Below are 25,259 nucleotides of genomic sequence, written 5' to 3'. Positions count from 1 at the left end.
CACATTACATTGTTGTATAAATAAACCAACAATCTGACATAGATTTTTCATTGGAATTTGGTTGTGCTTTTAGATACAGTATTTGAAAGCATAGTGATAACATATTGGGAATTCAACAAACTTTTGGCTGTGAAAATAGGTTGTAATCTCATTTATCAACGGATCAACTAAATATTAACCAATTCTCCACATTGAAATGACGTGGGTGTGCCCAGTGGGAAGGGTCCTTCAAAAATAATGGACCAATTTCATTTAGAAAACAACACCTGATGGTGCAGAATAGTATTCATACCACAAGGATAGTTCTCCAAGATCACTCTCCTCTCTCAGTACCATGAGACATGGCATGTTTCAAAATAACATGGTTGCATACACAGATTTGCAGATATTATCACAGGTGCAGCGAAATGCTTGTGTTTCTAGATCCAACAGTGCAGTAATAATACCTAGAAAACAATACTTACAACACAAAAGTAAAAATAAACAAATTCAGAAATATCAGAACGAGCAATGTCAGAGTCGGTATATACAGTTGAAGTCGGAAATTTACATACACCTTAGCCAAATACATTTAAACTCAGTTTTTCACAATTCCTGACATTTAATCCTAGTAGAAAATCCCTGTCTTAGGTCAGTTAGGATCACCACTTTATTTGAAGAATGTGAAATGTCAGAATAATAGTAGAGAGAATGATTTATTTCAGCTTTTATTTATTTCATCACATTCTCAGTAGGTCAGAAGTTTACATACACTCAATTTGAATTTGGTAGCATTGCCTTTAATTTGTTGAACTTGGGTCAAACGTTTCGGGTAGCCTTCCACCAGCTTCCCACAATAAGTTGGGTGAATTTTGGCCCATTCCTCCTGACAGAGCTGGTGTAACTGAGTCAGGTTTGTAGGCCTCCTTGCTCGCACATGCTTTTTCAGTTCTGCCCACAAATTTTCTATAGAATTGAGGTCAGGGCTTTGTGATGGCCACTCCAATACCTTGACTTTGTTGTCCTTAAGCCATTTTGCCACAACTTTGTAAGTATGCTTGGGGTCATTGTCCATTTGGAAGACCCATTTGCGGCCAAGCTTTAACTTCCTGACTGATGTCTTGAGATGTTGCTTCAATATATCCACATAATTTTCCTTCCTCATGATGCCATCTATTTTGTGAAGTGCACCAGTCCCTCCTGCAGCAAAGCACCCCCACAGCATGTTGCTGCCACCCCCGTGCTTCACGGTTGGGATGGTGTTGTTCGGCTTGCAAGCTACCCCTTTTTTCCTCCAAATATAACGATGGTCATTATGGCCAAACAGTTCTATTTTTTGTTTCATCAGACCAGAGGACATTTCTCCAAAAAGTACGATCAAAGTACGAGCCCCAGGCCGAGGGAGATTGACAGTTATTTTGTGTTTCTTCCATTTGCGAATAATCGCACCAACTGTTGTCACCTTCTCACCAAGCTGCTTGGCGATGGTCTTGTAGCCCATTCCAGCCTTGTGTAGGTCTACAATCTTGTCCCTGACATCCTTGGAGAGCTCTTTGGTCTTGGCCATGGTGGAGAGTTTGGAATCTGATTGATTGATTGCTTCTGTGGACAGGTGTCTTTTATACAGGTAACAAGCTGAGATTAGGAGCACTCCCTTTAAGAGTGTGCTCCTAATCTCAGCTCGTTACTTGTATAAAAGACACCTGGGAGCCAGAAATCTTTCTAATTGAGAGGGGGTCAAATACTTATTTCCCTCATTAAAATGCAAATCAATTTATAACATTTTTGACATGCGTTTTTCTGGATTTTCTTGTTGTTATTCTGTCTCTCACTGTTCAAATAAACCTACCATTAAAATTATAGACTGATCAGCAGGGGATCAAATACTTTTTTCCCTCACTGTACATCCATACACACACACATATCCTTTTAATAATTATATTTCCCTTCATTACTTTCCAACCCCACCACCCCTTCCCCAATTGGAGTAAACTAGTGAACAACAATGCTTAGGCCTCTACTTCCAGCCCATACATTCTATATACATTTTATGGCATCGTTTTGTGTATCAATTCATAAACACTATGCGATGGAATCGGTACGTCAAAAATCTCTTCCCAACTATTTTGCAATCTATATGGGACGGCTGTCAATCATTTGGTCCTTAAATGAAACTGGTATACTTTTTTATTTATCACAATTTTCTTTAACCAATTATATTCTTTAATGCAAGGTCGACAGACAAGTTCCTTACTTTTTCCCCCTTCCACTTTCCTTTTCCATTTTTGCGGTAATGCTGCAATTATTTGGTTGTAATTTTGGGTAGGGCAGACATTTCCTCCTTCAAAATATAATTTTGTGAATCATGGGTGACTCCGTCACTTGTAACCAGTATCAATAAATTATTTTTGGTAGCATTCCTATGTTGAAGATTAAAAAAGAATTTGGTGCATTTTTCCCCATATTCCATCCAGTTTGCTTTATTTTGATAATATATTACACTTGATGAGGAGTGGCTTCCATCTGGCCACTCTACCATAAAGGCCTGATTGGTGGAGTGCTGCAGAGATGGTTGATTAGTTGATTATTGGAGTGTTAGCTGGGGCAAGAATGTAACACCAATCAGGCCCCCAAGGACTGTAGTTGCCTCTCCCTGTACTAGACAGAGGTCATCCACAGAATCATGAAATAACGCATCCACAGCATGTTTTTTTATATCTTTATTTAACTAGGCAAGTCAGTTAAGAACAAATTCTTATTTACAATGACAGCCTACACTGGCCAAACCCGGACGACGCTGGGCCAATTGTGCGCTGCCCTATGGGACTCCCAATCACGGCCGGTTGTGATACAGCCTGGAATTGAACCAGGGGGTCTGTAGTGACGCCTCAAGCACTGAGATGCAGTGCCTTAGACCGCTGCACCACTCGGGAGCCCATGTAATGTCAGTAGGCTGACAATGAGCTTACAGGCAATGGTGTTATGTACCTGTAGCACTAACAACTGTTTATTTTATTGTATAAAATAGATCACACGGATTGTAAACCTTGAGCTACTGTTGTGTGTACAAGTCCATTGAAACACCCATGAATAGAAAACAAAGAGACACTTCATGTTGGAGTAAACAGACATTATCCTCTGCTCTATTCTATGATATGTGATATGAGTGTATACCCTGTAAAGCAGGGTTTCACAAACTCAGTCCTGGTCAACCCCACCCCCCCCAGCTGCATGTTTTGTTGTAGCACTACATTTTTACATTTTAGTAATTTAGCAGACGCTCTTATCCTGAGCGACTTACAGGAGCAATTAGGGTTAAGTGCCTTGCTCAAGGGCACAGACAGATTTTTCACCTAGTCGGCTCGGGGATTAGAACCAGCGACCTTTCGGTTACTGGCACAACGCTCTTAACCACTAAGCTACCTGCCGCCCCACTACACAGCTGATTCAAATAATCAAAGCTTGATGATGAGTTGGTTATTTGAGTCAGCTGTATAGTGCTAGGGCAAAAACCACGTGCACCCAGGGGGGCCCCAGGACCGAGTTTGGGAAACCCTGTTATAAAGGGCAGGCGCTCTAGTGCTCCTTCTCTGGTGAAATGTTCCATTCACTCTGGACTGCATCAGCTGAATGACCCTGGTTTTACACACAAAGCAAGTTATTGAGAGAAATTGAAGGAGGGGAAAAATGAATTATCTACTGCATTCCAATTCTATCATATGATAAACAGATGAGAAAAAAACAAAACAAATGGGTTATACTGTTTATGTTTTCAGTGATCGAGGGCAGAGGATGTGGACAGAACATCCTGGCGTAACCACATTTGATATTTTTAATGATTAGCTCCATGTCTCGCTTAAGGGTTAAATGGAAAATGGTAGAATTGCTGCACACATTAGTTTGTGCCATGCAATATCAAAGTGACCATGAGTTGTTTGACTTTTGTGAGTAACTTATACCTGAGCAGAAAAGAAAACATGCAAAGAAACATGCAAGAGAACATGCAAGAAATTAAGAACCAATACAACTTCACACAATTCCATTTGAGAACCTTTAGCAAACAAAGGAATGTTCTGGATGTCCTGAACATGTTTGGTGGGACTGTGAGGTCACCAGGAAATGCCAAGCAGACCTGAAGTTGTATGTAATTTATATCCTGAATGTACACAGCAACTCATCACTTTGATGTCAAAGCATTTCCTGTCTCTCTGTAAGACACTTCAGGGTGAATTGGATGTCCCTGTTCACTGCTGCCTGCCTCTCTCTCTTTTCCCATCACCACTTACCAGACTCTACTCAGTACACCTAAGTACACACATCTGTGGTGGTTAGCAAGGGGCCTCATTGTGGAAGTTACCTCCCATGTTGTTTATTGTGTGGCAGTTTCAGTCAGAGACTTCCTTACATCCATGCCATGGTGAGTAGGGGGCCTATCATCCTACTTTAGTAATACATTCTTATTGATTCAGGTAATTGTTATGTTCCTATGGACTTTGGTTGTATCGTCTTACAGTAAACTAAACCAACATGGACCATATCAACAGAAACACACAGTTGGGATCTCAATGGGGGAATTCAAGCAGAGTTTGAAGTCATGCAAACAACAGATTCAAGCTAAACCGAACACGTGAAAGCATGTTTATATATGCTGGAAACACACCAAAGACACTGTGAATAGATCAAGTTAATCCTAAATGCCTTTGTTAACCTATAGAGTGTGGTCGATGAATAGGCAGACACCACAGTGTCCAGATATCCAACAGATGCGCCATTCAGACCAAACATACAGTAAGAGGATTAGTTATGCAGTCATATTTTCTTATGATCTCCTATTCCATAGAGAGGCCTGACGCACATTAAAATCAGTCAATAATTTGTGTAATTTATGGCATTGCTAGTGGTACTACTGTTTCTAGCGGGAGAGTCTGTGAGGGGTTTATAGTATGGTCTTGTACAACTGGGATTATTAGCTAGCATCATTAGCAGTGGTGTAAAGTACTTAAGTAAAAATACTTTAAAGTACTACTTAAGTCGTTTTTTGGGGTATCTGTACCTTACTTTACTATTTATATTTTTGACAACTTTTACTTTTACTTCACTACATTCCTAAAGAAAATAATGTACTTTTTACTCCATAAATTTTCCCTGACACTCAAAAATATTTGTTACATTTTGAATGCTTAGCAGGACAGGAAAATGGTCCAATTAACATACTTATCAAGAGAACATCCAAACTCACTAAACACACATGCTTTGTTTGTAAATGATGTCTGAGTGTTGGAGTGTGCCCCTGGCTATCCAAGAATGTAAAAAACTATGAAATGGTGCTGTCTGGTTTGCTTAATATAAGGAATTTGAAATTATTTATACTTTTACTTTTGATACTTAAGTATATTTTAGTAATTACATTTACTTTTGATACTTAAGTATATTTAAAACCAAATACTTTTAGACTTTTACTCAAGTAGTATTTTACTGGGTGACTTTCACATTTTCTATTAAGGTGTCTTTACTTTTACTCAAGTATGACAATTGGGTACTTTTTCCACCACTGATCATTAGCATAGTCAAAGTCAACCAACACAGCTGTAAAGATAGTGCAGGCCAGGGAGGGGGATAGTACAGTCCCAGAATAGCTGCATCAAAATGCATGAGACCCCGGCGTGAGGCATCTTCACCCTCCATCGGTTCATTGGGTCAGGACAGCAGTTAGACTATACAGGGCATTATATGGTTTGCAAATTGCTCCGCAAAATATAAACAACAAAAAATGAATCAGTATTAACATTTCTGTGAACACACACAATGCAGTTGTTGTGGCAAGAGAAATAAAAAATGACAAGAAAAGATTTGTGAAGAAATACATAATCTGACATCCAGGAAAAGAAAACCCAGAGTTTCCCCACTGACTGCAAGTGATGTTGCATATGAAGGTGAGCATATTAAAGAGACAGAGATTGCATAGCTGTATCTATTTATAAATTAATCTATCGATTCTTGTATCTATTCAATCGATTTGAGTCATGGATACAAATCGGCATATCCACCTCATTTTCTAACGTTACTATGGCCACAACCAAACAACACAAGAGATGAATTCGACTTCTGCTTTACTTCCGTACTGCAGCGTGCCGTTGGCAAACTTGCCGGAGTCAATTATTTGAAGGAGTCAATTAATAGAGTATAAAAGTCAAGTAAACAAGTATAAGTGTAAGTGTACAAGTATAATTTTACTCATATTTAAATGTAGCAATTCAACAACAAATGCTGTTTAGCCTGCACATATTTTACAGCATGTCATTGCCTCGTTGCTCATGTGGTTTGCAAGTGATTTCCATTTTTCTAATGGTTGTCAATTCCTTTGGGTCTTCTTTTTCACTGTGCTCATCTCTCTCTCTGTCACATCTACTCCCGCTCCCCCTCTCCGGTGCTTGAGGTCACCAGTTCACTCATCATTACGCACACCTGCCACCATTGTTACGCGCACCTGCACTTAATTATGGGACTCACCTGGACTCCATCACATCATTGATTACCTCCCCTATATCTGTCACTCCCTCAGGTTCATTCCCCAGTCAGCATTGATGTTATGTTTCTCATGTCCAGACGCTGGTCTTGGTTTGTTCTATGTTTATTTATTATTAAACCCTCACCCTGTACTTGCTTCTCGTCTCCCAGCATCTGCGTTACACTCTCTGTCCTGGCCAAAAGTGATCACACCAATGCACTTTCTCTTCTCAACTTTTCCAGACAGATAATGTGGCCTATGCTGTAGGCCTGTTTTAGGCCTACATTCAGCAATTAGCAAGAGCAAGCATGCATCTTTCCCTGAATAGGCTATTAGGCCTAGTATAGAAAGATTATCAAAATAAATGTCCTATAGCTTTTGCAGCCTGGGATTTCAAGAGAAGAGGAATGGCCTAATGCTGAGAGAATTGCACAGCCTTTAGCCTATTGTGCACGGGAACAGCTGGAAGAGAGAGGCTAATGATGTGTATCCGACATAAGAAGCTAAATATTAGCTAGATATTAGGCCTTTCATTAGCTAAATATTAGGGCTATACAGCGGTGTAAAGTAACTAAGAAAAATACTTTGAAGTACTAAAGCCGTTTTTTGGGGTAGCTGTACTTAACTTAACTATTTACAGTGGGGGAAAAAAGTATTTAGTCAGCTACCAATTGTGCAAGTTCTCCCACTTAAAAAGATGAGAGAGGCCTGTAATTTTCAACTATGACAGACAAAATGAGATTTTTTTCCCCAGAAAATCACATTGTAGGATTTTTAATGAATTTATTTGCAAATTATGGTGGAAAATAAGTACTTGGTCAATAACAAAAGTTTCTCAATACTTTGTTATATACCCTTTGTTGGCAATGACACAGGTCAAACGTTTTCTGTAAGTCTTCACAAGGTTTTCACACACTGTTGCTGGTATTTTGGCCCATTCCTCCATGCAGATCTCCTCTAGAGCAGTGATGTTTTGGGGCTGTCGCTGGGCAACACGGACTTTCAACTCCCTCCAAAGATTTTCTATGGGGTTGAGATCTGGAGACTGGCTAGGCCATTCCAGGACCTTGAAATGCTTCTTACGAAGCCACTCCTTCGTTGCCCGGGCGGTGTGTTTGGGATCATTGTCATGCTGAAAGACCCAGCCACGTTTCATCTTCAATGCCCTTGCTGATGGAAGGAGGTTTTCACTCAAAATCACACGATACATGGCCCCATTCATTCTTTCCTTTACACGGATCAGTCGTCCTGGTCCCTTTGCAGAAAAACAGCCACAAAGCATGATGTTTCCACCCCCATGCTTCACAGTAGGTATGGTGTTCTTTGGATGCAACTCAGCATTCTTTGTCCTCCAAACACGACGAGTTGAGTTTTTACCAAAAAGTTCTATTTTGGTTTCATCTGACCATATGACATTCTCCCAATCCTCTTCTGGATCATCCAAATGCACTCTAGCAAACTTCAGACGGGCCTGGACATGTACTGGCTTAAGCAGGGGGACACGTCTGGCACTGCAGGATTTGAGTCCCTGGCGGCGTAGTGTGTTACTGATGGTAGGCTTTGTTACTTTGGTCCCAGCTCTCTGCAGGTCATTCACTAGGTCCCCCCGTGTGGTTCTGGGATTTTTGCTCACCGTTCTTGTGATCATTTTGACCCCACGGGGTGAGATCTTGCGTGGAGCCCCAGATCGAGGGAGATTATCAGTGGTCTTGTATGTCTTCCATTTCCTAATAATTGCTCCCACAGTTGATTTCTTCAAACCAAGCTGCTTACCTATTGCAGATTCAGTCTTCTCAGCCTGGTGCAGGTCTACAATTTTGTTTCTGGTGTCCTTTGACAGCTCTTTGGTCTTGGCCATAGTGGAGTTTGGAGTGTGACTGTTTGAGGTTGTGGACAGGTGTCTTTTATACTGATAACAAGTTCAAACAGGTGCCATTAATACATGTAACGAGTGGAGGATAGAGGAGCCTCTTAAAGAAGAAGTTACAGGTCTGTGAGAGCCAGAAATCTTGCTTGTTTGTAGGTGACCAAATACTTATTTTCCACCATAATTTGCAAATAAATTCATAAAAAATCCTACAATGTGATTTTCTGGATTTTTTTTTCTCAATTTGTCTGTCATAGTTGACGTGTACCTATGATGAAAATTACAGGCCTCTCTCATCTTTTTAAGTGGGAGAACTTGCACAATTGGCGGCTGACTAAATACTTTTTTTCCCCACTGTATATTTTACTTTTACTCCACTACATTCCTAAAGAAAATATGTAGTGTTTATTCCAATACATTTTCCCTGACACCCAAAAGTACTCTTTACATTTCGAATGCTCAGACAGGACAGCAATATGGTCCAATTCATGCACCTATCAATAAAACGCGTTGTCATCCTTACTGCCTCTGATCTGGCGAACTCACTAAACACAAATGATGTCTGAGTGTAGGAGTGTGACCCTGGCTGTCTGTAAAAAAAAATGAAAATCTTGCTGTCTCGTTTGCCTAATATAAGGAATTTGATGTGTAGCATTTAGTTCAACTTTTTACTTTTACTCAAGTATGACAATTGAGTACTTTTCCCACCACTGTACTTAAGTACATTTAAAACCAGATACTTTTATACTTTTACTCAAGTACTATTTTACTGGGTGACTTTCACTTTTACTTGGGTATCTTTACTTTTACTTAAGTATAACAACTGAGTACTTTTTCCAACACTGGGTCTATAGACTAAATATTTACCTGTCAAAGGGTAAGAAAACAAAGTTAACAGATTATGAAATGGCAGATCTTTGCTTTCCTCTAGGCTGCGCTCTGTGGTCCCTGGGCACGCAAATCTCCACTATTGATTAGGCCTACGTTTTTAGACAATACAATTATTTTACCTGGGCTATAACAACACAGTTCAATGCTGAATGTATTATTGTTATCAAGTGAATACACAATTATTGTCTATAAAATGTAAACTACAGTGATATAGGCCTCGGCTAATTTGAATAACCGCTCAAACGTCCTGTTTTGTTTAATGCCGAAATAACTGCATACAGCCTAGGCCTGATTATGCAACCATTTGGATCAGTTTGGGTCTATTCTCTACAGTTTCTAAGGTCCAGAAAGGTACATTAGCAGGCCACTCATATGGTGTATTTTGTCAGGATGTAGCCTATCAGTGTTAAGATAGGCCTACTATAGGAAAATATGTGCTTCTCCTTTCCAACTCCCCGTCCATTCCTAATCCTGTAGCCTATTTTACATTCAGCAAACAAGAGGAATCGTGCATCTCTCCTCCAATAGGCTATTAGCAAAGAAAATAAGACAAAATAAGTGTCCAACAAGCTTTTGTAGTCTGGCTTTTCCTGGGACTCCACGAGACTTAAGAGGAATAGTCGAGGCTGTGGAGAGGCCAGGTGCTTAATTGCGCAACAGAACAATGAAGACAGACAGGCTCGAGATATAGCCTATAGCCTAAACTAGAAGCGTATGCATATTAGCCCATAATTCATAAGCTCAATGTTAAGATTAATACTGCAGTGAATAGATCCAGTCAATTCACACAGCTTAAGAAAAAGAAGTTTATCAGATAATGAAATCATAGGTAGGCCTAGCCTACACTACGTGCACTCCCAAAGCTGCCCTGAGTGTGCTCGAAGTCCCTGGGCATGCAGCTTGAAAAGCCATCCCATTGATTCCATTTTGTAGGGACAATAAATGTATACTACCTAAGCTACAACAGCACAATGGAATGTTAATATTGTTTTCAAGTGAGTACAAAACTTTAGTCTAGGCTGTCAACTGCAGTAAATAGCCTATAGCTCAAAAGCCTGGCGTTTTGAATACATATCAATTTTTCAAGTAATTGCATCTAGCCTGCCTGATTGGGAAACCATTTGGATCAGTTATGGGTCTTTTCTCAGCAGTTTAGCCTACAAGGTCAAGGCACATCAACAGGCCAGTAATATGGTGTATTTTGCAGTGGTGTGTGTTTATGGATGCCAAGGGAAGCCAGACTTGCCCCAGAAACTGACAAATTAAAACAAATAAAATATTGTATCTTTCGTCTCTGTGTTTTCGTAATTGTCCTTCAATTCGCAAGAGGATGAATGTATCTCACTGGAGAAAGCATCAAAGCGAGGGAAATAGCACCCCTCTGTCTCTGTATGTGTAGGCCTTGATTCGGTCTTATGTAGCAAATTTTGAAATTGTAGGGACTCAGAGCTACAAAATTGTATATCATACACTGCAGTTGAGGAACAATGGGAAAGTAATTCTGCTATGAAAGTTCCTTGAATGTTTTGGTACACCTACTGGAGAGCTCTTCTTTGTCTACACCTATTCAACATCGTTCACAACCTCTTAAGCCTTAGCCACACCAATCTCTTTAAGAATTCACATGTGAGGCTATGTGCTAAACAGAGTGAGTAAGGTAATATAGTAAACAACCAAAGAATTCAAGACTAAAAGTGGTTAAAGTAGTGGCCTACAATAAAGAAAACTCCAGGTAAAAATACACATTATCTTGTCCTTGGCCTATATCCTAATCTGACTTTGAAAGTGTCAAGATAGCTAGCTAACAAATTTACCATAATCCCAACCAATAGCTACAGTACAAATGGATTGTCATAGCTAGCCACAATGCATGAAATGCTGGAGTATGAATCTGCAGGTAGCTAAAGCTAACCAACTAGGTTCAATGTTAGCTAGCTAGCTAGCATTAGGCTATAAATAGCAATGCAAATGGATTTCTAAGATACGAATAATACTGTTACTTTTACTAAAAAAATTTAAAAATAAAGAAAAATCCTTGAATGAGTAGGTGTGTCCAAACTTTTGACTGGTAGTGTAGGTGATTTGATCATGTTGAAGTTGAAATGGCAGCTCCTGTTTTCTTTGCGACTTGCGGTAACTCTCCGTGGTGCTAAATCAATAGTTGTTTCGTTTTTCCCGAAAATGTCGGAAACATTAACTTGCTTGACCATGCTGTAGGTCATGTAAGTGTTTGTTACATGCAATATGCTTTGTGGACTTCACTGGACAGAGGTTGCTCTCCGGTTTTGTGATGAAACAAAGCATGAATTTATACTGCCACATGGCCTCCGGAGTGGCACAGCGGTCTAAGGCACTGCATCGCAGTACTTGAGGTGTCACTATAGACCTGGGTTCGATCCCAGGCTGTGTCATGACCGGGAGTCCCATAGGGCGGTGCACAATTGGCCCAGTGTCGGCCGGGTTGGGGGATTGTTTGGCCCGGGGGGCTTTACTTGGCTCATTGCGCACAAGTGATTCCTTTTGGAGGACCGTGCGCCTTCAGGCTGACTTCGGTCATCAGTTGAACAGTGTTTCCTATGACACATTGATGCAGCTGGCTTCCGGGTTAAGCGGGTGGTTGTTAAGAAGCGCGGTTTGGTGGGTCATGTTTCGGAAGACACATGACCGACCTTCGCCTCTCCCAAGCCCTTTGGGGATTTGCAGCGATGAGACAAGATCGTAATTGGATCGCAATTGGATATCACGAAATTGGGGAGAAATGTAGGATTTTATTCTTCCACTGTGTCTTCTTATTGTCTCGTCCTTGGGCCTATATGTCACGGTCGCAAGACATATGAACTAACAGGTTATAGAGCAAACAACGCAATTATCACAACACATAGGTTGTAATATGGATTTTTTTTCTGGCATGACTTCCCCAGTGATTTTACCCAGGCACCGCTACTGGTATTTTGACAGGATGTATTGGCTAACAGAATAATGCTATTGCAGGGATTTCTAGTGGCACGCATATGAGTTATGATAATGCACAAGCACAGAGGAAGTTGTCTCCATAGTTTCCTCATTTTGCTTCCCTGTTTTAAAAGCATTCGGAAATTAGGTGGATACAGCAGAAAAACCCAATATGAGGAGTAAAGAGATGGAACTTAATCCCTGAATTCAAATTTTTCCATCCAGTAGCTAAAGCTATGTCTACATTAAAATGCATTTTCAAAGTAGGATGTATTCAGCTTTGATGTTGAGCAAACATCACTCCATATTACAGTACCTTCCTCTCTTAAATCAATCTGTTGATAATTGATCCAAGCACATCATTCGAATACATTTTATATCCTAACATTCAAATTCCTAAGGTTTGATTTAAGTGTTACGTACTTGAATGACCCCAATAATGAAGTTGATTAGCGTTGGTTGATAGAAGAACATTCTTGATTGACGGATGGATCTGGTGGTCATATAGCATGACATCCCGCAATGAAAGCTTGTGAGCTCAACAGAGCTGTTGACCAATCAGGATGCCAGAACAGTATCAACAGAGAGCTTCTGAACAGCCTCTAACAGGAGTCCCCTATGCCCCGTGCAGTCTTGCTTCTGAACGGAATCATGGCTCTCTCCAGATATACTGTCCCCGTCCATACCGCCAGCTGGGTTCTCAGTACATTGCGCAGACAGGAATAAAGAACTCTCCGGGAAGAAGAAAGGCAGTGGTGTATGTTTCATGATTAACTACTCATGATGGGATTGTGATAACGTACAGAAACTCAAGTCCTTTTGTTCACCCGACCTAGAATACCTCACAATCAAATGCCGACCGTATTACCTTCCAAGAGAATTCTCTTCAGTTATAGTCACAGCCGTGTATATTCTCCCTCAAGCCGATACCACAACAGCCCTCAAGGAACTACACTGGACTTTGTGCAAACTGGAAACCACATATCCTGAGGCCACATTTATTGTAGCTGGGGATTTTAACAAAGCAAATTTGAGGAAAACGCTACCGTGGTTCTATCAACACATTGACTGTAGTACTCGCGCTGGAAAAATGCTCGACCACTGCTTCTCCCCCTTCCGGGATGCCTACAAGGCCCTCCCCCACCCTCCCTTCAGCAAATCAGATCACGACTCCAATTTGCTCCTCCCTTCCTATAGGCAGAAACTCAAAGAGGAAGTACCCGTCCTAAGGTCTATTCAACGCTGGTCTGACCAATCGGAATCCATGCTTCAAGATTGTTTTGATCACGCGGACTGGGATATGTTCCGCGTAGCCTCTGAGAAAAACATTGACGTATACACGGACACGGTGACTGAGTTCATCAGGAAGTGTATAGGGGATGTTGTTCCCACTGTGACTATTAAAACCTACCCAAACCAGAAACCGTGGATAGATGGCAGCATCCGCGCAAAACAGAAAGCGCAAACCTCCGCATTTAACCATGGCAAGGTGACTGGGAATATGGTTGAATACAAACAGTGTAGTTATTCCCTCCGTAAGGCAATCAAACAGGCAAAACGTCAGTACAGAGACAAAGTGGAGTCGCAATTCAACGGCTCAGACACGAGACGTATGTGGCAGGGTCTACAGACAATCATGGATTACAAAGGGAAAACCAGCCATGTCGCGGATACAGATGTCTTGCTCCCGGACAAGTTGAACACCTTCTTCGCCAGCTTTGAGGATAACAGAGTGTCACCGATACGGCCCGCTCCCAAGGACTGTGGGCTCTCGTTCTCCGTGGCCGATGTGAGTAAGACATTTAAGCGTGTTAACCATCGCAAGGCTGCCGGCCCAGACGGCATCCCTAGCTGCGTCCTCAGAGCATGCGCAGACCAGCTGGCTGGAGAGTTTACAGACATATTCAATCTTTCCCTATCCCAGTCTGCTGTCCCCACTTGCTTCAAGATGTCCAACATTGTTCCTGTACCCAAGAAAGCAAAGGTAACTGAACTAAATTACTATCGCTCTGTAGCACTCACATCTGTCATCATGAAGTGCTTTGAGAGGCTAGTTAAGGATCATATCACCTCTATCTTACCTGACACACTAGACCCATTGAAATTTGCATACCGCCCCAATAGATTCACAGACGATGCAATCGCCATCGCACTGCACACTGCCCTATCCCATCTGGACAAGAGGAATACCTATGTAAGAATGCTGTTCATTGACTATAGCTCAGCCTTCAACACCATAGTACCCTCCAAGCTCATCATTAAGCTCTGGCCCTGGGTCTGAACCCCGCTCTGTGCAACTGTGTCCTGGACTTCCTGACGGGCCGCCCCCAGGTGGTGATTGTAGGAAACAACACCTCCACTTCGCTGATCCTCTACACAGGGGCCCCACAAGGGTGCGTGCTCAGCCCCCTCCTGTACTCCCTGTTCACCCATGACTGCGTGGCCACGCACGCCTCAATCATCAAGTTTGCAGACGACACAACAGTAGTAGGCCTGATTACCAACAATGACGAGACAGCCTACAGGGAGGAGGTGAGGGCCTTGGCGGAGTGGTGCCAGGAAAATAACCTCTCCCTCAATGTCAACAAAACGAAGGAGCTGATTGTGGACTTCAGGAAACAGCAGAGGGTGCACGCCTCTATCCACATCGACGGGACCGCAGTGGAGAAGGTGGAAAGCTTCAAGTTCCTCTGTGTACAGATCACTGACAATCTTAAATGGTCCACCCACACAGACAGTATGGTGAAGAAGGCGCAACAGAGCCTCTTCAACCTCAGGAGGCTGAAGAAATTCGGCTTGGCCCCTAAGACCCTCACAAACTTTTACAGATGCACAAATGACATCATCCTGTCGGGCTGTATCACCGCCTGGTACAGCAACTGCACCGCCCGTAACCGCAGGGCTCTCCAGAGTGGGGTGCGGTCTGCCCAACGCACCACCGGGGGCACACTGCCTGCCCTCCAGGACACCTATAGCACCCGATGTCACAGGAAGGCCAAAAAGATCATCAAATCAAATCAAATCAAATCAAATCAAATTTTATTGGTCACATGCGCCGAATACAACAGGTGCAGACATTACAGTGAAATGCTTACTTACAGCCCTTAACCAACAGTGCATTTATTTTAAACAAAAAAGTAAGAATAAAACAACAACAAAAAAGTGTTGAGAAAAAAAGAGCAGAAGTAAAAAATAAAGTGACAGTAGGGAGGCTATATATACAATAGAATAAAGTGACAGTAGGGAGGCTATATATACAGGGGGGTACCGTTGCATAGTCAATGTGCGGGGGCACCGGCTAGTTGAGGTAGTTGAGGTAATATGTACATGTGGGTAGAGTTAAAGTGACTATGCATAAATACTTAACAGAGTAGCAGCAGCGTAAAAAGGATGGGGTGGGGGGGGCAGTGCAAATAGTCCGGGTAGCCATGATTAGCTGTTCAGGAGTCTTATGGCTTGGGGGTAGAAGCTGTTGAGAAGTCTTTTGGACCTAGACTTGGCACTCCGGTACCGCTTGCCGTGCGGTAGCAGAGAGAACAGTCTATGACTAGGGTGACTGGAGTCTTTGACAATTTTGAGGGCCTTCCTCTGACACCGCCTGGTATAGAGGTCCTGGATGGCAGGGAGCTTTGCCCCAGTGATGTACTGGGCCGTACGCACTACCCTCTGTAGTGCCTTGCGGTCAGAGGCCAAGCAGTTGCCATACCAGGCGGTGATGCAACCAGTCAGGATGCTCTCGATGGTGCAGCTGTAGAATTTTTTGAGGATCTGAGGACCCATGCCAAATCTTTTTAGTCTCCTGAGGGGGAATAGGCTTTGTCGTGCCCTCTTCACGACTGTCTTGGTGTGTTTGGACCATGATAGTTCGTTGGTGATGTGGACACCAAGGAACTTGAAGCTCTCAACCTGTTCCACTACAGCCCCGTCGATGAGAATGGGGGCGTGCTCAGTCCTCTTTTTTTTCCTGTAGTCCACAATCATCTCCTTTGTCTTGGTCACGTTGAGGGAGAGGTTGTTGTCCTGGCACCACACGGCCAGATCTCTGACCTCCGCCCTATAGGCTGTCTCATCGTTGTCGGTGATCAGGCCTACCACTGTTGTGTCGTCGGCAAACTTAATGATGGTGTTGGAGTCGTGCCTGGCCATGCAGTCATGGGTGAACAGAGAGTACAGGAGGGGACTGAGCACGCACCCCTGAGGGGCCCCCGTGTTGAGGATCAGTGTGGCAGATGTGTTGTTACCTACCCTTACCACCTGGGGGCGGCCCGTCAGGAAGTCCAGGATCCAGTTGCAGAGGGAGGTGTTTAGTCCCAGGATCCTTAGCTTAGTGATGAGCTTTGAGGGCACTATGGTGTTGAATGCTGAGCTGTAGTCAATGAATAGCATTCTCACGTAGGTGTTCCTCTTGTCCAGGTGGGAAAGGGCAGTGTGGAGTGCGATAGAGATTGCATCATCTGTGGATCTGTTGGGGCGGTATGCAAATTGGAGTGGGTCTAGGGTTTCTGGGATTATGCTGTTGATGTGAGCCATGACCAGTCTTTCAAAGCACTTCATGGCTACAGACGTCAGTGCCACGGGTCGGTAGTCATTTAGGCAGGTTATCTTAGAGTTCTTGGGCACGGGGACTATGGTGGTCTGCTTGAAACATGTTGGTATTACAGACTCAGTCAGGGACATGTTGAAAATGTCAGTGAAGACACTTGCCAGTTGGTCAGCACATGCTCGGAGTACACGTCCTGGTAATCCGTCTGGCCCTGCGGCCTTGTGAATGTTGACCTGCTTAAAAGTCTTACTCACATCGGCTACGGAGAGCGTGATCACATAGTCGTCCGGAACAGCTGGTGCTCTCATGCATGCTTCAGTGTTGCTTGCCTCGAAGCGAGCATAGAAGTGGTTTAGCTCGTCTGGTAGGCTTGTGTCACTGGGCAGCTCGCGGCTGTGCTTCCCTTTGTAGTCTGTAATAGTTTTCAAGCCCTGCCACATCCGACGAGCGTCAGAGCCAGTGTAGTATGATTCAATCTTAGACCTGTATTGACTCTTTGCCTGTTTGATGGTTCGTCGGAGGTCATAGCGGGATTTCTTATAAGCGTCCGGGTTAGAGTCCCGTTCCTTGAAAGCGGCAGCTCTACCCTTTAGCTCAGTGCGGATGTTTCCTGTAATCCATGGCTTCTGGTTGGGGTATGTACGTACGGTCACTGTGGGGACGACATCATCGATGCACTTATTGATGAAGCCAGTGACTGATGTGGTGTACTCCTCAATGCTGTCTGAAGAATCCCTGAACATGTTCCAGTCTGTGCTAGCAAAACAGTCCTGTAGCTTAGCATCTGCGTCATCTGACCACTTTTTTATTAGCCGAGTCACTGGTGCTTCCTGCTTCAGTTTTTGCTTATAAGCAGGAATCAGGAGGATAGAGTTATGGTCAGATTTGCCAAATGGAGGGCGAGGGAGAGCTTTGTATGCGTCTCTGTGTGTGGAGTAAAGGTGGTCTAGAGTTTTTTCCCCTCTGGTTGCACATTTAACATGCTGGTAGAAATGAGGTAGAACGGATTTAAGTTTCCCTGCATTAAAGTCCCCTGCTACTAGGAGCGCTGCATCTGGATGAGCGTTTTCCTGTTGATTAATGGCCTTGTACAACTCATTCAGTGCAATCTTAATGCCAGCATCAAGGACCAACCATCCGAGCCACGGCCTGTTCACCCCGCTACCATCCAGAAGGCGAGGTCAGTACAGGTGCATCAAAGCTGGGACCGAGACTGAAAACCAGCTTCTATCTCAAGGCCATCAGACTGTTAAATAGCCATCACTAGCCGGTTACTCAACCCTGCACCTTAGAGGCTGCTGCCTTATGTACATAATAATGGAACACTAGTCACTTCAATAATGTTTACATACTGCTTTACTCATTTCATATGTATATACTGCATTCTATACTACTGTATTTTAGTCCATGACACTCTGACATTGCTCGTCCTAATGTTTATATATTTCTTAACATTCTTTTACTTTTAGATTTGTGTGTATTGTTGTGAACTGTTAGATAATACTGCACTGTTGGAGCTAGGAACACAAGCATTTCGCTACAATACAATTTGATTTGAACAGCCTTTAACAGCAACTATGCCCCGTGCAGTCTGGCAGACCAAATGGTGGCCTTTACAACTAAGTATCCCATCTCATAGATCAGTTGTGTCCTGTAACTGTGTTAATTAGCATGAACATTCAAACCTTTCTTGATGTGAGGATATTTATAGAAAGGCGAGGGCACATTAGAATGTGTTTAACCTGTTAATAGACTAACCACCAACCATCACCATTTTTGTGATACATCAGTGTCAAGATTTCACCTTAATCCTTTTAGTTGCCTTCCAAGAAGAGGGTTTCCATTTGTTTCCAATGCAACTTAACCAACTTAACCAACAAAATAACCTGTAATTACTACTGTACCCTTTAGAGGAGAAACACACAGTGATTTCCAGTGGGGAGTCTGTCTGTATCTAAGGAGGCGGCATCTCTTTCTAACTGCATGTTGTTAACTGCTGATCCACAGCCACCTCTTGGGTGTTCCTTTAAAGTCCCTTTCATGTCAATATGCCACATAGCTGATAATAGCAGGTTAATATTTCCACATTTTGTGTCATTACAACCTTATACTAAAATTGATTAAATCAATCTACGCACAATACCCCATAATGACAAAGCAAAAACAGGTTTTTAGAAATGTTTGCTAATTTACTAAAAACGGAAATAATACATTTACATAAGTATTCAGACCCTTTACTCAGTACTTTGTTGAAGCACCTTTGGCAGCGATTACAGCATTGAGCCTTCTTTGGTATGACGCTACAAGCTTGGCACACCTATATTTGGGGAGTTTCTCCCATTCTTCTCTGCAGATCCTCTCATGCTCTGTCAGGTTGGATGGGGACCGTTGCTGCACTGCTATTTTCAGGTCTGTCCAGAGATGTTAGATCGGATTCATGTCTGGGCTCTGGCTGGGCCACTCAAGGGCATTCAGAGACTTGACCCAAAGCCACTCCTGTGTTGTCTTGGCTGTGTGCTTAGGGTCGTTGTCCTGTTGGAAGGTGAACCTTCACCCCAGTCTGAGGTCCTGAGCGCTCTGGAGCAGGTTTTCATCAAGGATCTCTCTGTACTTTGCTCCGTTCATCTTTGCCTCGATCCTGACTAGTTTGCCAGTCCCTGCCGCTGAAAAACATCCCCACAGCATGATGCTGGCACCACCATGCTTCACCGTAGGGATGGTGCCAGGTTTCCTCCAGACGTGACGCTTGGCATTCAGGCCAAAGAGTTCAATCTTGGTTTCATCAGACCAGAGAATCTTGTTTCTCATGGTCTGAGTCTTTAGGTGTCTTTTGGCAAACTCCAAGCGGGCTGTCATGTGCCTTTTACTGAGAAGTGGCTTCCGTCTGGCCACGCTACCATAAAGGCCTGATTGGTGGAGTGCTGCAGAGATGGTTGTCCTTCTCGTAGATTCTCCCATCTCCACAGAGGAACTCTAGAGCTCTGTCAGAGTGACCATCGGGTTCTTGGTCACCTTCCTGACCAAGGCCCTTCTCCCCCGATTGCTCAGTTTGGCTGGGCGGCCAGCTCTAGCAAGAGTCTAGGTGGTTCCAAACTTCTTCCATTTAAGAATGAAGGAGGCCACTGTGTTCTTGGGGACCTTCAATGCTGCAGACATTTGTGGTACCCTTCCCCAGATCTGTGCCTCGACACAATCCTGTCTCGGAGCTCTACGGACAATTCCTTCGACATCATGGCTTGGTTTTTGCTCTGACATGCACTGTCAACTGTGGGACCTTATATAGACAGGTGTGTGTGTTTCCAAATCATGTCCAATAAATTGAATTTGCCACAGTTGGACTCCAATCAAGTTGTAGAAACATCTCAAGGATGATCAATGGAAACAGGATGCACCTGAGCTCAATTTCGAGTCTCATAGCAAAGGGTCTGAATACTTACTTAAATAAGGTATTTTTGTTTTTTTATTTGTAATAAATTTGCAACAATTTCTAAAAACCTGTTTTCGCTTTGTCATTGTGGAATATTGTGTGTAGATTGCTGAGGATTTGTATTTATTTAATCCATTTTAGAATAAGGCTGTAACGTAACAAAGTGTGGAAAAAGTCAAGGGGTCTGAATACTTTCCGAAGGCACTGTATATATGTAGATTTTATCCACATTCTCTGTAACGTAGGCAACAGCTACAGTACTCTTCATGTTGTCCACGTAACATCTCCCTTTGGTCCACACAAAAATTGATATAGGAGGAGAGGGTTATGTTTATAAATTAAACTTTCCATCATCTTTGAAAAGGTGCAATGAGTGATGAAAAAGTATGTGGAATCCTAACAACCTGATTATTGCTATCAACTGAAGCAAAGCTGAAAAGCTACTGAATATAGGATCTTCTACATTCGAAAATAAAATGACCTTCTATACAAATCCCTTTTCAAATTTTGAATCTACAATGTCTTACAGATGTAGGCATCTTACAGATGGGTGCCGGTACTGTTTATATCTAGGTGCAGGAGCTCCACAATACCTTTGAGCTAATATTCTATAGGAGGAAGAGGAGCTTAAGCAGTAGAACATTTGAGGTGCCAGTATTCAGCTCCAGTGAGCTCCTGCCCAAGTCAAGCACTGGATGTAGGATCTTAATTTGAGACAGTCTCTTATCAGGAATATAAGCAGAGGATATCAGTGAGTCTCTTGATGAGTCTACTTCCCTATGCAGTCTACTGCCCTGTACTTTATTGACACTTACCTATAATGCAGATGTAGAAAGCAGCCACGATGTCGGCCTCCTTGGACAGCTTGGAGGCAAAAGGGTCGCTCGCCAGGAGGTAATGGGGGACATAATTGGGGAGAGCTGAGGTGTCATTCACCATCAGAGCCATGATTAGGAGTTTCAGCCTCTTCCTGGGGAGCAAAAACAAAAAAGAAAAAGCAGTAACACACCTGATTACTAGCTCAAATCATGTCTTGAATTATCAGTCTGTACCTCCATGATGTTCAGTGCTGTATATTGTATATGTATATTCTAATGGAGGACAGCGATAAGAGAGAGAGCATTTAATCAAACTCTTGGCCATGTAGCTCAGTTGGTAGAGCATGGCGCTTGCAACGGCAGGATTGTGGGTTCGTTTCCCACGGGGGACCAGTATGAAAATGTATGCACTCACTAACTGTAAGTCGCTCTGGATAAGAGCGTCTGCTAAATGACTGAAACATTTTTTTAAAAAGAAGAAAAAAAAGAAGAAGAAATCCCAAATTAGTCACCATGGGGTTCAGTCTGGTTTCCTGCTGACTGTCCTTGGTTATCTCTCCCTCCGCACCGTCTCACCTAGGGTGACCACCACATGTCCTGGATTGTGCGTGACAGTCCCGCATTTTGGCTCTTTGTCCCTTATCCCGCAACCGAATAATCATGTCCCGCATTTCATCAACAAATTCAAACACCAACGAGAAAGGTTGATTTGTCCCGTATTTCAGTCTGACATGTCAGCAAAGAGGAAGAGGCGAAATCTGTCCAAAATAAGCCCTGCCTTTGGGACAACGACTCAATTGTTAGGGCGGAAACATGAGCATCTCGTCATCTCGTCTCTGTTTGCAGTCACGTTGCGCTTTTGACAAGATATACTGTATATCATAAGGATGTGGTGCTGGAGATGTTAAACACTTAACAATCATTATTGAGATCTGATATTCAATGGCGCTGGAGGGGATGGCTGCCGTTTTATGGACTCTCTATTTTGTGTGTTTTTTCACATTGTTTGTAACTTATTTTGTACATAATGTTGCTGCTACCGTCTCTTATGACCGAAAAGAGCTTCTGGACATCAGAACAGCGATTACTCACCTTGAACTGGACGAATACATTTTCATTAATGAGTCGGACGAGAGGGATTTGCTCCAGACACCCGACAGGGCCCTCATCCCTGTCATTCGCAGTAGAAAGAAAATGAGATATCACGGAAGGAGATCGGGGTGCCTGGTAAGGAGCCGGCGACGAGTGGCTAATCTGCCTTTGCCATCAATACTATTGGCCAATTTACAATCGCTTCATAATAAAGTGGACTACAATCACGTATATCCTACCAATGGGACATTAAAAACTGTAATATCGTATGTTTCACAGAGTCGTGGCTGAATGAAGACATGAATAACATACAGCTGGTGGGTTATACACTGTATCGGCAGGATAGAACAGCAGCCTCTGGTAAGACAAGGGGTGGCGGTCTATGTATATTTGTAAACAACAGCTGGTGCACGATATCTAAGGAAGTCTCAAGGTTTTGCTCGCCTGAGGTAGAGTATCTCATGCTAAGCTGTAGACCACACTATCTACCAAGAGAGTTTTCATCTATATTCTTCGTAGCTGTCTATTTACCACCACAAACCAATGCTGGCACTAAGACCGCACTCAATGAACTGTACAGTCGTGGTCAAATGTTTTGAGAATGACACAAATACTAATTTTCACAAAGTCTGCTGCCTCAGTTTTGATGATGGCAATTTGCATATACTCCAGAATGTCATGAAGAGTGATCAGATGAATTGCAATTAATTGCAAAGTCCCTCTTTGCCATGAAAATGAACTTAATCCCCAAAAAACATTTCCACTGCATTTCAGCCCTGCCACAAAAGGACTAGCTGCCATCATGTCAGTGATTCTCTCGTTAACACAGGTGAGAGTATTGACGAGGACAAGGCTGGAGATCCCTCTGTCATGCTGATTGAGTTAGAATAACAGACTGGAAGCTTTAAAAGGAGGGTGGTGCTTGAAATCATTGTTCTTCCTCTGTAAACCATGGTTACCTGCAAGGAAACACGTTCCGTCATCATTGCTTTGCACAAAAAGGTCTTCACAGGCAAGGATATTGCTGCTAGTAAGATTGCACCTAAATCAACCATTTATTGGATCATCAAGAACTTCAAGGAGAGAGGTTCAATTGTTGTGAAGAAGGCTTCAGGGCGCCCAAGAAAGTCCAGCAAGCGCCAGTGTCACGATCGTCTAATGAGGGAGACCAAGGCGCAGCGTTGCGAGCGAACATATTTACTTTAATTAGTAAAGCACAACACTCAAAATACAAAACAATAAACAACGAATGCGTGACGTCTATGGTAATACACGAAACCACACGAACAAAATCCCACAACCCGAAAGAAAAACAGACAGATTAAATATGGCTCCCAATCAGAGACAAACAGCCGACAGCTGACACTCTTTGCCTCTGATTGGGAGTCACACCGGCAAACATAGAAAATTGACAACCTAGAACACCCACCAAAGAAACAGAAAACATAGAATGAACACACCCTGGCTCAACATATTGAGTCCCCGAGCCAGGGTGTGACAGTACCCCCCCCTAAAGGCGCGGACTGCGACCGCGCCTAAATACGAGCAAGAACAGGGGAGGGCTGGGTGGGCATTCCTCGGCGGCGGCTCCGGCTCCGGGCTAGATCCCCACTTCCTCTCCAACCCCCCAAAGTACCCCTGGTCCTGTCTAGCCCCGCTGGCCGGAGCCGGACTGACGACACGCGCCCCTGGCCTGGTGCGTGGAACAGGAACGGACCGGACCGGGCTGACGATACACACCCCTGGCTTGGTGCGTGGAGCAGGAATGGACCGGAATGGGCTGGCGACGCGCACCACAGACTTGGTGCGGAGAGCAGGAACGAGCCGGACAGGGCTGACGACTCGCATCCCTGGCTTGGTGCGAGTAGCAGGAACGGGCTGGACCAGGCTGACGACTCGTACCCCTGGCTTGGTGCGAGTAGCAGGAACGGGCTGAACCAGGCTGACGACTCGCACCCCTGGCTTGGTGCGAGTAGCAGGACCGGGCTGAACCAGGCTGACGACTCGCACCCCTGGCTTGGTGCGAGTAGCAGGAACGGGCCGGGTCGGGCTGGCGACACACACCGTAGGCTTTGTGCGTGGAGCAGGGACAGGCCGGGCTGGGCTGGCGACGCACCCCGTAGGCTTTGTGCGTGGAGCAGGGACAGGCCGGGCTGGGCTGGCGACGCACACCGTAGGCTTTGTGCGTGGAGCAGGAACAGGCCGGGCTGGGCTGGCGACGCACACCGTAGGCTTTGTGCGTGGAGCAGGAACAGGCCGGCCTGGGCTGGCGACGCACACCGTAGGCTTTATGCGAGAAGCTTGGATGGGCCGCACTGGGCTGGCGACGCGCACCACAGACTCGGTGCGGAGCGCAGGAACGGGCCGGGCTGGGCTGTCGACGCACACCGTAGGTTTGGTGCGGGGAGCAGGAATAGACCGGACCGTACTGGGGACACACACCACTGGCTCTACACCGGGATCTGGAACGGGCCGGACCGGACTGGCAACACACGCCAGTACCTCTCGCCGTGCCTCTACACCTTCCATCCCCTCTTCTACCAGTGGCCCCCGTAACATGGCGGCCTCCTATGCAACCCCGCTGGACCGCTCCATAGCGGCCTCCTGCTGCCCCGACGTCGTGAGCCCCCCCCTAAAAATTTTCTGGGGGTCTCTCCTCCCCGTGGACCAGGCCTCCAACATTCTCGCCCACCTCTCGCTCCTCTGTCTCCAACCCTCTTCACTCAGCTCCTCAATGGGCTTGACCCAGTCGAAGCTGCCACGGAGATCTATTAGTGATGGCTCCTGGACACGCTGCTTGGTCTGGTCTTGGTGGGATTTTCTGTCACGATCGTCTAATGAGGGAGACCAAGGCGCAGCGTTGCGAGCGAACATATTTACTTTAATTAGTAAAGCACAACACTCAAAATACAAAACAATAAACAACGAATGCGTGACGTCTATGGTAATACACGAAACCACACGAACAAAATCCCACAACCCGAAAGAAAAACAGACAGATTAAATATGGCTCCCAATCAGAGACAAACAGCCGACAGCTGACACTCTTTGCCTCTGATTGGGAGTCACACCGGCAAACATAGAAAATTGACAACCTAGAACAATCAATTAAATCAATCAATTTTATTTTATATAGCCCTTCGTACATCAGCTAATATCTCGAAGTGCTGTACAGAAACCCA

General features: G+C 44.1%; 1 protein-coding gene across 1 annotated transcript in view; it reads right to left on the bottom strand.

Annotated features, from left to right (window-relative positions):
• Window positions 1–21,115, bottom strand: part of LOC311106792 (opsin-5-like) — a gene marked incomplete at both ends in the record, with an annotated part of 38,829 nt that extends 17,714 nt beyond the window's left edge. The window contains one exon of the mRNA XM_084149175.1: window positions 20,983–21,115. Coding sequence (XP_084005301.1) covers window positions 20,983–21,115 — 133 coding nt within the window. The remainder of the gene's footprint in view (window positions 1–20,982) is intronic.
• Window positions 21,116–25,259: the final 4,144 nt, after the last annotated feature.

Source organism: Coregonus lavaretus (assembly GCF_964263955.1).
Source record: "Coregonus lavaretus genome assembly, chromosome: 31".
NCBI lineage: Eukaryota > Metazoa > Chordata > Actinopteri > Salmoniformes > Salmonidae > Coregonus > Coregonus lavaretus.
Note: the sequence above shows the minus strand (reverse complement) of the source record. Positions and strands in the feature narration are given on the sequence as shown.